The 14,388-nt window shown below is 41.7% G+C and overlaps 1 protein-coding gene across 3 annotated transcripts in view; it reads left to right on the forward strand.

Moving 5' to 3' along the window:
* The window catches only part of tmem132e (transmembrane protein 132E), a 278,566-nt gene that overhangs the window by 179,259 nt on the left and 84,919 nt on the right, over positions 1–14,388 (forward strand). Inside the window, exons 1-2 of one of the 3 annotated variants that reach the window (XM_008332771.3) lie at positions 9,337–10,114; positions 11,464–12,448. In XM_008332771.3, the coding sequence (XP_008330993.1) occupies positions 10,036–10,114; positions 11,464–12,448 (1,064 nt within the window). In that variant the 5' untranslated portion in view covers positions 9,337–10,035. Of the gene's footprint in view, positions 1–9,336; positions 10,115–10,725; positions 11,126–11,463; positions 12,449–14,388 lie in introns of those variants that run through there. The other 2 variants (XM_008332772.3, XM_017041906.2) reach the window with 2 other exon arrangements.

Raw genomic sequence — 14,388 nt, forward strand, 5'->3', positions numbered from 1 at the left:
AATTTTATTCCCATTTCATCTGATCCATGTGTTCTATTTGTCTGCTCACGTTTCATCTCTGTTGCTGTGATATGCAAATTTCCCCACTACCAGACTAATAAAGTAATCTCCTAATCTCTTAATCTTAACATATTCTATTTAGATACTGAATCTATTTCCTCTAACCGTAACACACTGAATAATACATTTATATTTAGGCGAGAGGTTGGACCACTGTGTTGGATTCACCAAGCAGCTATAAATAGAATAAAGATGTGTTTCCTGTGTGTGGGCCATTCCCATTAAACTTGATGTGAATTATTCTACGTCAACATGAATCATATATTACATTTAGGTAAAGATTAGACATCCATCCATGTGTAGTTGACCTAAAGCAGTTGGTTTTTCCATAGGAAGTCATCAAAATGCATCCACCTCCTACATCAGCACCTCCTGAATGTTGATCTCCTGCAGACTTAGACGACACACAGCCAAGTTCATCAAAGTGCAACACGCTCTAGGACTTAGAGGATTAGTGTAGAACGTGTTTTTGCCCCTCTTGATGTGGATCTCCTTCCTCCACCTCCACCTCCAGTGTTTCTTGTAAAACTTGTTGAGTTTGTGACTGTGTTTATTTCCACAAATAAGCTTTTTTCCCCAGAAGAATGCAGAAAAGTAGTCTCTACAATATCTATAGGTTCCTTGCGCCACACCAGCGCTCAGGCCATTAATGAGAAGCTCCAGCCTCACCGTGAGAGTAACAAAGGCACAAATCAAGGCTTCTGCTGCAGCAACAGTGGCAAACAAAGCAGCTGTCTCCTGGACTCACTCTTTATTTTTTTCCCTCCTTCAAGATCAAACTGCTTTGAAGCAGTCTTTTGTTTGGACAAGGAACTTGTTTGTGGGAGGCTTTGGGAGACGACAAATTAGTTTAACAATCCGCAAAATAATCCCCGTACAATCTCGACGCCTTCTTTTTGTCGTCCACAGGGTGTGAGGATCTGGTTATTGTCTCAGATTTTGTAAGTTGTTCAGTCAGAGTTTTCTGCATTGTTACAAAACATTATTTATTTGGTTTGTTTTTTTTATCTTCCTGCTTCAGTTTTATATAATCCTACTCACAAGATATTTTCTTTTTTGTTGGTTTGTTCGACAAGCGCAGGTCTCACTACAACAGACATCCCAACCTGACAACAGTCTGAGAACAACTTCAATTTGGTCTGCAGAGTGAGGTGGTATACTCAATATGTGGTTTGTGGTCAAAGGCCACAGTAGACATTGGAAACAAATACTTTTAAGTGGCTCCAAAATGTACCACTATTTATCACTGTGTCTAATTACTAAATAGTAATTACTACCATGTAACATTTTAATTTATTTGTTAAGCTAACGTTGTTGCCAAACCAGTAAAAGAGTTTTTCACGTCAGGTGTCTTGTCCAATAGGTGAAGGCCTTGGATGGGTATGTACTCTACCTTAGTAGTGACTTTTGGGTTGGTTTACATTTTTGTATGAAAATGAACATGGAGAGATGTCCAATTTTCTGTGGCTCGTCCAGGCTAGCTGCTTACTAATGAAAATGTAAATTGAATATCTGGCACAAGCATCGACTGGCTTCGATCATATTTGTATTCGCAGGGAATTTCAAATTTTCTTCCAATATGAAGATGTATGTACTTCATTGGTGTATGTATATGTAGGGTGTGTGTTTGTGTGTGTCAGACTTTGGAAACTTAAAGAGATAAAAAGTTCCAAAATGTCCTGAAAGTTGACAGTTAGATATGGTCAACGTTTCTGTCATCATTGAAAATCCTGGGACTTTAACGGAGGTGTGTAGGCATTTATATCACCCTAAGATGGAGTTCTCTGCTGTGGAAGGGAGCAGCGAAAAGCGTTAAGTCGTAAAATGTAATTATAATTGACAGAAATCATCGCTTTCCTGCAGAAATCATCCAGTTTTTTTTTTCTTGGTTTCTTTTCGTTTTTTCCAAGCCTTTTTTTTTGTATGTGGCCTGGACACAAATACACACAGCTGCAGCAGTTTGACATGTGACTCAGCGAGTGTGTCAAATTATTGAGGCAGTGAAACTCTGCAATCATCGTCCAAAAATTGTTTAAAAATGAAAAATTACAGTAATTAGGCTCGCTGCTCCCATGACTGACATGTCCATCTGCCAGGGCTGAGTCTTGACGCATCATTACGACTGTTTTCCTGCTGTAAATACACTTGTTAAACTAATCAGTGTTGAACACATTCCCTTCGCTTGTGTTAGTTTTCCGTACGTACATTTTTTTTGACTAAAATGTTGCTAATTTTAAAACATGACTAACTAAAGTATATTATAAGTCCAGGTTAATCCCTGGCTAACTTTTAATATTGTAATAACACAAACACAGCCAACTACTTCTACAGTTATTAGTTAAGAATTATGTCGAAGCATTTTTTTTTTTAAATCTCATCTACTCCTTTCATTTCCTCAGGGCTTTAAAAAAACAATAAATCTCTTTTTTTTTCATTAGCCGCCCTTTTTATATTGATGTAGCCTGCATTTAATTTTGCCGATACCTTAATTGCTAATTAATGTCTGAGAGCAGAGGGCTGCCAAACAGGAATGTTAATAAAACAGCCGTTTGGTCCATTGTGGTCTCGTGGTGCAATGCTGTAGTTTCCCCAGAGTTTAATTAAATATTTAAAGATGTTCTGCGGGTTCAGATCAGCATGGTGGAACAGTAATTAGATGCTGCAGATTTTTTTGCAAACCTAAGACTTTGTTGTCTCAGGGATGCTGTTTGATTTGGTGAAGTTCAGTCATGAGACAGAGGAGTGGCATCGAGAGTTGGGCTCCGATACGATGTGCAGGTTAAAGACGGCGCTAAGGCTGAGCTAAATGTGGTTCAGGATAAAATTATAATTTGATACCTTTGATAATCTTTACATTTATATTGGCCATACTTATGTTGCTTGTCCTTTAATACAGAATGCTTGGTCTCCAAGTGGCGGAGCAGTTTTGAAGGATTCATTGCCTCATTAGAGAGCTGCTCGACATGGAGCTTATATATGGGGGGGGGGAGGCAAATGTTAGCACTGGCCCATGGGGGGCGGGGGGGTTACAATGGAGTAAAGACTGGATCAGAGGGTTTTGGATTGTAAATGTCAAACATGTTTGAAGTACTGACTATGGACCAGAGAAACAATGTGACAATGTATTTGTTCGCCAACTTGTTCCCGAAGGAACTAGTCGGCAGTTTTCAACTCCATACGTCAGAATGATGGAACAAGACTTTCTTTATGAATTTATGATATACTGTTATGAGCAGCCATCAGACTGGTATCAGTTCTGCTCTGAACTCTGCCCAGCACTGGTGTGAAAAGGCACTAAGATTACAGATACAGGATTATCTGCTCAGATAATTTGAATGATCAGATCATCCTCAACTAAATAACAACCTTGAGGATGTCCGATGAAATAACCTGGGCCAAAACTCTGCCCATAGAACTCTCACAGGTATCTCTGTGGATCACATGCCTCAGTCTGGTCCTGGCTCTCCTCAACTCAGATCCACTGACAGTCCTGTTAAATCTGCGATAGCAAACTGATGCCAAGTGGAAGTGCTTTCATGCCCCCGCTCCCCCGTCCCTTGTGCTTCATGGCTGCGTGACATATTTTAAAACTTTGTCTTCCCTTCCATTTAAGAGGTTGTCATCATCTAGATTAAAATGTCTGAAATGCTCCGTAAAAAATGAGATGAAGCTTTATCGATCGCCCGGTGGGGAAATTAGCGTTGTCATAAGGAAAAGTAGAGAAGATGGTGTGGAGCAGCAGCAGATTGGAGGGTTAAAAACAGAAAGTAAATAAAATCAAATTTGATTTTAAATAATTTACTTACTGCGATCCGCCACTACATTAAAATCTATATTAAATATTAAACCAAGAGAACATCTGAACTTCCTGTTGAAGGGAGCAGCGGTGGATCAACAGCTGCTTTGTATGCCCAGTGTTGAGTTGTCGATTTTTTCTCTGTACTTTTGTGAGAAGAGAGTGAGCGCTACAACCAACGCTGCAGTTTCCTGGTGTATTAGCATTCACAACAAACAAATCCTCAACATGTCTCAGACCTCAGCAGGGTCAGATGTTATTAAATGACTCGTATGTTTACTGGATGAATAGTATGTGTTCTCTCGTCCCTGCTGGCAGCCATGTCTTTGTGCGGGCGTCTCAATGTGTCTCGGGTTTCGTCTGTCCCAGTGAAAGACCATCAGATAATACAGTAGACTCTAATGAAACACTGCATGTGTAACAGCTGCCGTATGATAATATAAAGCTCACTTCAACACTGTTGTCAACACCTGTGTGTAGACTGCGTCAGCTATAGATGGTATTGAAGATCAGATCACGGCACCACGAGGCCTTGGCGTCCTTTCATCAGAGTGCAGCACAGAGTGCAGCACAGAGTGGCTGAGAGTGGCTGCGTCCGCAACAAACAGCAGGATGTTTTGGCTGTAAAGACGAAAGAAGCAGAACTGAAAGAAGAAGAGCCGAGTTCAGAAGATGAAAATCTATGACTCCCTCGATATTCTCACTCCTGTGATTACAAATGCAGGGCATTTTAGTCAAGGTCTGTGTCATTTAAAATTGAACGCTCAAGTGTCCTTTCTTCTTTTTATCAGATGAGAATTCTAAATAGTGAATAGTGAAGAGTGGAACATTTTTTGACTCAAAATAATCCAGAAGGTTTTATCATGGCAACAAAAAAGATAATGAAACTTCCATTAAACATTACATTTCTGTACCGCATGTTTGAAGTTGTATGGTTAAATAATGAAAAACAAAGGTAAAAGTTCATGTTGGACTCACTGATGGTGAGGTATCTGATGTCACAGAGTGATGCTGGCTCTGAGCAGCTCCAGGGAAGTCCTGACATCTCTTTATGATGGCTTCTCAGCTGGTCTTTAATCAGGGCCGCTGCATTATATCATGGCATCCGCCTCCACCACCCCGCTGCAGCCGCTGTTGCTTCCACACGCAGCCTCCGTCCGACCAGACCGGAGACTCGTGGCATAAATTATGAAGCGGCTTTATGGCAGCATATAAAGAATCGATGATGAAATGTTCCAGTTTCTGCTGATAGTGTCACAGCAGTTATATATTCTTTCTTTTTAATCTGCAAATTATGCCTCATTAAAGCTGTTCTATGAGCGGAATGGTGGCAACGCAGCAGCCCAAAAAATTTTTCAAAGTGAGACTTTAACTAAGAAAACACAATGTCAGTGCTAATTGAAACCCTGAGGAGAAATAGACCGTGTGAGATTTGGGGCCGAGATTCAAACTTTACAAAAGAAAACACTGGGAGTAGATCAGACGTTGATCTAGTTTCGGATCTTCAGGGTTGGTTCCATAGAGGCAGCTAGGATAGGACCGTAAATTATCTGGTACATCCATGGAGAGTTGTCCTTGAATTTCTTTTGACAAGAGCTTTTAATGACCGGGTAAAAATTTATGGTGCACTTTCACACAGCTTCCATGAAAAATGTCCAGTCAGGCTTCTGTAGTCAAGTGTCTTCTGCCATGTTGTTCAAAAGACTTCGTTTTTGTTGTTGGTTTGTATGGAGTGGCCTAACCAACTATAATAAAATCTGATTTGCTAAAAAAAAATTCATGTACATGTGCACAACTCCCAACCTTCAGATCTTGTACTTTCTCTTCCTGATAGAATCTATTGTCATCCATGACGGCCCCACCGATTTGTCCTCCTCCCTGCTGAGGTTAATAAAATAGCATTTCAAAGCAGAGTTCCGTGCTTTCACACCAGGACTGAAAATGAACAAAAATTACCTTTGGAATTTCTCCTGAAAGTCTGCATCACAGTTGCTGAAACATGGATTTTGTAAATAACAAGTGTGTTGCAGAGTGTCGGAGGGTAAAAGCATGAATAAAACTGTAGTTCAGCCAGAGACGTGTTCACCAAACACATCTGACAAAAAGTGGATACGGGCTCCGAAAGTTAAAGGTAGCGAGTGAGAGTGTTTGTTCAGCAGAGTGAGCTGAAGCCAGCTTTTATTATTGGACCATTTCAAATGTAATAGCACTGAGGCTACGGGGGGAGATAGAGATAGAGATCGATAGGGCAACCCTCACACTGGAACATTAGCGATGCTGCAAGGATGCTGTCTCTCTCTCTCTCTCTCTCTCTCTCTCTCTCTCTCAAACTCTTTCTCTAAAGCCTCTTAACAATTTCTCCTGACCTTTTACTTGAAGAGACATTTATGCACTTCTCCTTCTCAAGATCAAATGTCTGCCCTCCTCCTAACATCCTCTCTCCATATTTCCCCTTCACTTGACAGCCAGCTTTTACTTATGACAGCCTCGGCTTGAGAACCCAGGCGGACAAGTGAGGATTGTTAATGAGGTCTTGAAAAGATGGTTATTTAAAGGGTTTCTAAGTGCTACAGAGTAAAGAGTCGCTGATCAGATGGAGCCAAAGGTCCTCACCCTGGAAAATTAAAAAAAAAACAAAACAAAACTATTTTTTAGCCAAAGTAGATACAAGCTGTTTCCAAGACCCCAGTCCGTGCGCCCATGTTTATCAGTGCAGTGAGTTACTAATGCAGTAACAATTGAAGGCTGGGCAGTTAAAGACCATCAGCAGTGGCCTCACGTACACAGATTCCTCTTAACCCCCGCTATCTATTATAATAATAGTACCTGTAGAACTTTTTTATTTTTTTCTACACTGTGCTCAGGAACCATCATGTCAAATGGATGGACAAACACTCCTTTATTATAGCATTTTAATTGCATTGCATTTTGTTTGTCGTCATATAGCTTTGACTTGGTGAAGAGTGGTTAGCGCTCTTACGTTTCTTTGATGTTGTATGATTTTGATGTCAAGGTATAGCTGTTTGTTTCAACAGACAGCTACGTTTATCTGAACTGTGTCTTCTAATTTAGAGGCCCAGGAACCTATGAATAGCAAGGGCTATTTCGATATTTATAAAAATGTTATTCAACAGACAATTTTTACATTTTTTAGAAAAATGTGTGAATTAGAACTTTGCATCATTAACATAAAGAGAAATTAGTCGTTCTCCAAAAGCAGAGGTTTGTACATATAACAGCGAGATCACGTGCCATTGACGTGATGTAGGTCACCTGACCACTGGGGCAGTGTTTTCATATCCTTTTGAAGCCGTGTCATTAGAATACACCCACTGGATGCCATCATGAAAAGCAAACAAATCCTTGCCCTCTCACTCTCCGCCCTGAGGCCTGATGGTGTCATGTGAGACGGTGATTACAGCCCACGATGCATCAGGGCGCTCCGGTGTCCTTTCTGACTAACTGCATCTGTGGGTGTAGGTGGGCTCATAGCCGAGGAACATGGACACAGATGGGCCCCCACTTTGAAACCTGATCACCTTCCACTTCCACTTGATGTCCTATTAGACCTCAGGCCAAATTGAATTGAATTCTCTTCCTGTTGTGCTCCCATTACATGTAACATCTGCTCTGTGTGTGTATGTGTGTGTGTGTGAGTGGGCGTCAAGTCTGAGAGCACTTCCTATTCATTAGATTACTCTTTGCCGGAGGTCAATTAATAAAATGGTTTCCACAGTGAGGTTGAAGCTGCTGTTAGAGACACTTCAGATGAGATCAAATCAGTTTTTGTCTCAGTGTCACAAACAAGAGGAAGAAGCTGGAGACGACATTTACAGTCGTTCCACCTCCATCTTAGAGTGTCTGTTCAGAGTTGGAGGAAAAAAAGTAGAGGGTGAGAAGAACTGTCAGGCCAGATTATTTTGGTACATTTTATTAAATGGATTAAACTACAACAACCAGATCATGTTGGTGACCAACATGGAGCAACACGTGTTTGGATGCAGTATAGATCAAGGATCTTTGAGGATGCTGCTGCCATGACTGCCTGTATGCACGTATTTGTCACTTTTAATTTTGGTCATGTTCAGAGCTGCTCGTATTTTCACAACACACACACACCCTCACATTCCTCAGCGGTATACAGATATTTTCTGATGGATAAAAAGACTGGACAGCTCCTGTGAAGTAGCCTCGCTCTCTCATCGTTACACTCTCTGCATCCTCTCTTTCTCCGCCGCTGCTCATTTGTAAGTGTGGAGGATTCTGCGGCTGCAGCTTCACCTTTTGTAGCTCCCACTGTTGGCTATTCCCACACACACACACACACACACACACACAGAGTCTTGTGTTGGTTTTGTGAGAACATTCCACAGCCATCTCTACCTTTACTCTAACCTTAACTCCTACAAATATATGCCCACTCCTAATCCTCCCCACAACTCTAATCCGACCTTTATTCTAATCCTAATTCCAAAGTAAACCTTGAACCTGGGACTCAGTGGAGACAAAGTGTCCCCACAACGGTGGTGTTTTCACACTCCCTGCTTTCTTTTATTATGGGAATTCCAGGAACATAAGTGAAGTGAAGGAGGCTTTTCTAGATCACAGACCCCTCCCCCCTTCATTCTCGTGGATTTCTCATGGGTGGGGAGTGAGGAGGGATAAAACAGACGAAATGACACAAGGGAGGAGGAGAAGAAATGGCAAAAAGGAGGTGAAGGGAAAGGAAAAGGGGAGTGGGGCTAATGCATCAATAATCCTTACCTAATCCTTCCTTCTCCCTCGTTTTCTTCTCCCTCACACTCTAACTCTAACAGAACTATTATGTCTAATTTTCTTCTATTTTTTAAATCTTTATTACTAGTTAACTGTTAGCTGTCTGATCTGTTTTGGCTAATTTAAAGGAACTTTTTGATTTACATTTAGCTAAATCTGGGCTACATCCTAGCTGGGCTACATCACGCTATAATGCTACAATTTGACAAAGATTTTTCTCTTAATTTTTTCGCTATCTTTAGTTATATTTACCTTTTTTAATGACTTCTTATGGGCTAACTTTTTGGACAAATTTCTGGCTTCATTCAGCTATTTCAGCAAACGTAAAGCTGTTTTGTTGTAACTTTCAGCTTTAGGTATTTTAAGTTACTTTAGCTTCTTCTTCTGAGCTACGTTTGGATGACGTTGTGTCACTTCTCAAGCTTATTTTCATGGTTTTGTTGTAGTTGAGGGAAAGGACACAAGAGGAAAAAGGAGGAAGGACAGAGGAGGAGGAGGAGGAGGAGGAGGAGGAGGAAGCCCGGCAAGTTCATCAATAATCTTTACCTAATCTCTCACTCCCTCCTACTCTGCTCCCTCAAACACCCACTCTCCTCTTTCTCCCTCTTTTTTTCTGAGCCTAGGGCCATCCAAGTGACACACACACACACGCACACACACTCTGAGAGAGAGAGAGAGACAGAGAGACAGAGAGAGTCTGCCTGAACACGTCCAGAGGGAGAGGGGATGAATCCTAGCAGGGGAGCATTGTTTTTTTGTTCACCTCCCTGTGTGAGCAGGAGCAGGGGAGCAGCGTGGAGGCCCGCTGAAGGAGGGGTGAGGAGTGTGAGGGGGACGGGGGAGGTGTGTGTATGTGTGCAGCAAATAAAATGGTGATCATTACAGAGCAGAGAGAGAGAGAGAGAGAGAGAGACTAGGTGTGGCCAGAGGGGGCGGTGTCAGAGGCTTTGTCTGTAGTTCCCGTTACAGGCCACCAACCAGGAGGAGAAGGGGGAGGAGGGAAGAGGAGGAGGTCTGTCAGGAGACTCTCGCGGAGCCGCGCTCACTCACTCACTCAGTCAGTCAGACTGGGATTGAAAGATCTGCTGCTGTTCCGGCTTTACCGGAAGAGTGGGGTTTAAAGCACGGAATACTAGTTCAGGACCAGGACCAGTTCAGTTTGGACCACAGGAGCTGTCGTACAAACATCTGTGGGAGTGTGTTCCCCTCACTCTTCATTCATTCTTCTCTTTTTCTTCACTTGTGTGGCAACACATGGCAGAGCTCTCCTCCAGAGGAGGACCTGAAGGAGACCGGTTTCTGAGCAGAGTTTGCTGATCCGGTGGATCCTGGATCTTATCATTGTTGTTTTTGTGGACCCGTCATTTGTAGGATGAGATTTCAATGACAAAAGCCTTTGGAATATGGGAATTTTAACCTGTTTGTTGGAGCATGGAGACAGGAAGCTGTGTGTCTGTGCTCAGCTGTGGCTGATGATGATAAGTATGTCAGACCTTTACTCTCTCACTGCTCCGTGAAGAAGTCTGCCGTAGTTCACTGCTGTCAGCCTGTCTTTGTTTTTACCACACACGTACAGTACAGGACCAGAGTCCCGTGGTCGCTAACTTTTACTCTGAGGCTTCAGTTACCGTAGGCGTCCAGAAACCGGTAGCTACCACTGTAGAATGTGTTTCAATGACATTGTTGACTAGTTGACTCTAAGCTTTCGTTAATGCTAACTTTTAGCTACTCCAAGATTTAAATTGCTCTACCATTTGGCTGATTATACATGTTGCTTACTTGTAGCTATTTTATTGCTAAAGGCTAACAGTCTATAATTGTATGTGTGTATTGGGGGCATAATGTTACTTCTTTACCACCTTCTTGACCACTTAACTCTTTTTGCTAACAGTTAGCTACTTTCTTGGCTACAGTTTAGTTTATTGAAAGCTTACAATATTTTAAGAACTTTTTTTCTTTATTCTTCATCAGGGCCCTTTTGCTACATGCTATTTGCCTGCTCATTATTATTTTTTTATTTAATTTATGCAATGCTATTTGCCTGCTCATTATTATTTTTTATTTAATTTATGCAGTTTGCTCACTTTTAACATGTCGTCTCCCCAATGTTTTCATATTTTTAACAATAGTTTACTATGAGTGAAAAAAATAGACTTTGAGGTATATCTTAGCTTATCTTATTAAGAAAATTCTTAAATTGTTAGGATCTTTAACTAATTTCCTTCTACTCTTATGTGTGTTTGGCTCTAATTTAAAACTGAATGCATTTTTTATACCTCCGTGGTAACACATGGCTGTGATATACTTCAAAGTCTCTCCAGGAGAAGACACTTTTCTCTTCCTGCTGGGCAGCATAAGGATTTCCTTTCTTTTAAAGAGCAGATCTCTTTGATCAATAACACAAACCTTTGGAATATGGGATTTTAACATATGCTGTGGAGAATGGGGACGGGGAGCTGTGCTTTTGCTCTCAGCTCTGGCTAATTTTGAGAAGTGTGTCGAACCTTTATTCTCTTTCTTTTCTGAAGACTTTGATTTGGCTGTGGCATCATAAAGACGTGAACAACAACACTGACAGGCAGAAAACTGAAAAATGCCAGTAATTTGCAAAAAAAATTTACAGAAACACATCATATTTTAGATTACATTTTATTATTAGGTTACATTTTATTATTCCAGTTTCCAAAATCAGACTTTTAATAAAACTCTCAAAATGTTTTATGTATAAAAAAAACAAGTTATAAAAAAAGCCAGAATTCTTTCATCTAAATAATTTAATTCAATAATTAAACAATGACCTTTGTCCTTCTTCTGTGTTCCTGTTTCCACAGCCCTGGCAGGTAAAATCTTTCCCACCAGCTCCGATCTCCTCCTCAGCTCCTCAGCGATGACGTCCAGTCCGTCACCTCCTAACCTCTACCTCCCTGCCAACTTCAAGATGTCCAACGCCCAGCTGGCCTTCTTCCTGAGGGAAGTCCAGATGACAGGACAGACAGTTGGTGGTGGTGGTCGGAGCAGTGGCGGCGGCGGTGGTGTCTCCAGCTCCTCTGGACATCCTCTGCAGCGAGCTGAGAGTTTTGTGGTTTTCCAAACTAAAGACCTCCCTGCCATCAACATCAGCTTTGGGCCTTATGCCCGGGACCAGGCTCTGTCCAAAGAGCTGCTTCAGCCGGCGAGTCCGCTGGATATTCCTGGACAGCTGACAGTGAACTGGAAGGTGCGGGCCTTCATCGTCCAGGCCCGGGTCTTCTCCAACAACCCCACGCTGCAGGTGTTCTTCTACATTGCCGGTCGGGATTGGGACGACTTTAAGGCTCAGGACAAGCTCCCCTGCGTCCGTTTGCATGCCTTCAGGGACGTCCGTGAAATTAAAACCTCCTGTCGTATGAAAGGGAACTTGGCGCAGTGTTTGGCTCAGCTGGACCTGCCTCCATCCTGGTTTAACACCAACGTGGCTCCGTTGGGCCGCAGGAAGGGCTCAGGTGACGGGATGTTGGATGGATTAACCAGCGAGACATTACAGGCTGAGCTTTACTACACCCTCCATGAGCCGAACCTGGAAGGAGAGTGCAGTGATGGGTTAGGTTTCAGAGGAGGTGGAGGTTCTTCCAGGGGAGAACCTCTGTCACAGCACCCCCTGCTGCGCATCGGCAGCATCAGCCTGTACCAGGCCAACCAGGAGCAGTTGCTGGTGGACAAGCAGCTGGACAAGAACATGTTCCTCAGGCTGCCTGAGAAACCTCTCAAACCTGGGGAGACGTTGAAGATCTCTCTGTACCTGATGCCCAACTCCAGCGTGGAGTACTTCAGCCTCAAGTAAGTTCCTGTACAAACTCCCTTTTCTTCAACAGTTTAAATATTTGTTTCTTTCCCATTTTGTAGTCATTCTGTGTAACATTATCAAACCCTACTTTTCTGTGGGCTAAACTTAATTAATTCATTATTGGCCAGTTTCCCCCATTATTGTTATCCTTCAGAAGATTTCTGACAAAAATGAAAAATCAGAGAAAAGAAAAGTAATTTCTTTATGACATTTTTGGCTATGGTACTTAGGTCATCCTTGTAATTTGTTTATTTTATTTATTTATTTATGACATTCTTGTCTTCTTAACTTTTGACCAATATTGTAAATGTAGTATTCCACTTTTGTCATGTTCGCTAATATTTAGCAGTTTCTACACTAGCACTGAGCTATCTTTTAGCCCTTTTAGCAAACTGTAGGTATTTCTGCCTTTCTCTTATTTCTGGTATTGAATATTTGTTTCTCACCATTGCTTCTTCTAATATGCCAACATTTATTCTACGTTCATTTAACAGTTAGGATTCCAGAGGCATTTTTCTAAATTGTATTTATTGCTGGCACAAATTTCAGCCCAGTTTCCATCACTCTTTTGATACTTTGATGGTATCGTAAGATAAACGCCTAGATAAATCCAAGTCAGTTGGAGTTATTTCTTTGTGGATGATTCAGCTTTGTTTCAGTCACTCTCTATAGAAATGCACATCAAAGACCCACAGTGTTTTCAGTCTGAATGTCACAATTAATGTTTGTTTTGTGTTTGTTGTCACACATTTACCCTTTAGAAAAAAGATCAATCTATTTACACGCACTGCAGAGGCTGAATCTGAGCTTTTCCCCCCACATTTCCATGCAATCAGACACACAAGGATTATTGATGAATAGATTTATGCGTTGGCTTCCTGCTAGACCTCCATGCCAACGTTAGTCATTTCCCCACAGTCATAAACCAGTCTTATATCTCCCTTTATAATTATGCTCTCATATAATCGCTTGCAATTTGTCCAAGGTTTACGCTGAAGGTGTTGGAATTGCATGTAAACAAAGCTGTGCAGAGCGAACGCCACTGCAGCCTGTGAGGTCCCTTTAGGAAAATATAGGATTTACAATACCTAATAGCCCCCACCCCATTAACGGAGCAATTATGGAAGGACAGGACGTCTCCATTAGGGTCACAGTATTTCGCCTTTGTTCAAAGCAGTGTAATTAGATAAAGGTTGATGCATGTAATTGTGGTTATTGTGGTTCCAGATCATGTAGAAGTCTTTGTGCCAGTCTTTGATTCACTGCAGAGGTTTTCACGGTGAGGGTTTTTAAGCAAACTGGGCAAAAAAAAAAGTTAATTTCATCCTCCTCATGCATGGCTCTGTGACTGAGGCAAGTCATGTGCACCTAAGGAGGTCGATGGTTAAAGGGATGAGGCTCACAACCTTTTACCTTTTAAAGTGGTGGTGAAATGAGGAGAGATTTATTTCCATGTCCCCAAGGACAAACGAAGGATTTGAGTGAGAAATTGCTGGGGAAGTGCTGCTCAAAGCAGTGTTTTAAAGCTATGGACCTGTGGCTGGTCAACTCCAGATGGTCCACTCTGACCTCCAGATTGTGGAGGACATTCATCAGGCCCTGAAATGGTTTCTTTGTTCAACATATGGTACCCTGGTTGTCCTATTTTGAACCAGATCCCCTAGTCTGGGCTGAACATAATATCGAGAATGTGGGTTGCATTTTTCCTACTTGATATGAAATTCATTGGACATGTCAGGTTTTTCTGGCCAAATGTTGCTTGGGGCAAGTTCATCTTCTGTGCCAACTGATAGCATGGTGACCAGTAAACACTCAGTCTACATCTTTATCATTAACATTGTCATCATATATCATTAAACTCAGGTCAATGAAGCCAGTCAGTCCTCCCCAGAGGAGCTTTCTAAATTATTAAAAATAATTAACTATCAAAGAG

Source organism: Cynoglossus semilaevis, chromosome 19 (assembly GCF_000523025.1).
Source record: "Cynoglossus semilaevis isolate Cse_v1.0 chromosome 19, Cse_v1.0, whole genome shotgun sequence".
Classification (NCBI taxonomy): domain Eukaryota; kingdom Metazoa; phylum Chordata; class Actinopteri; order Pleuronectiformes; family Cynoglossidae; genus Cynoglossus; species Cynoglossus semilaevis.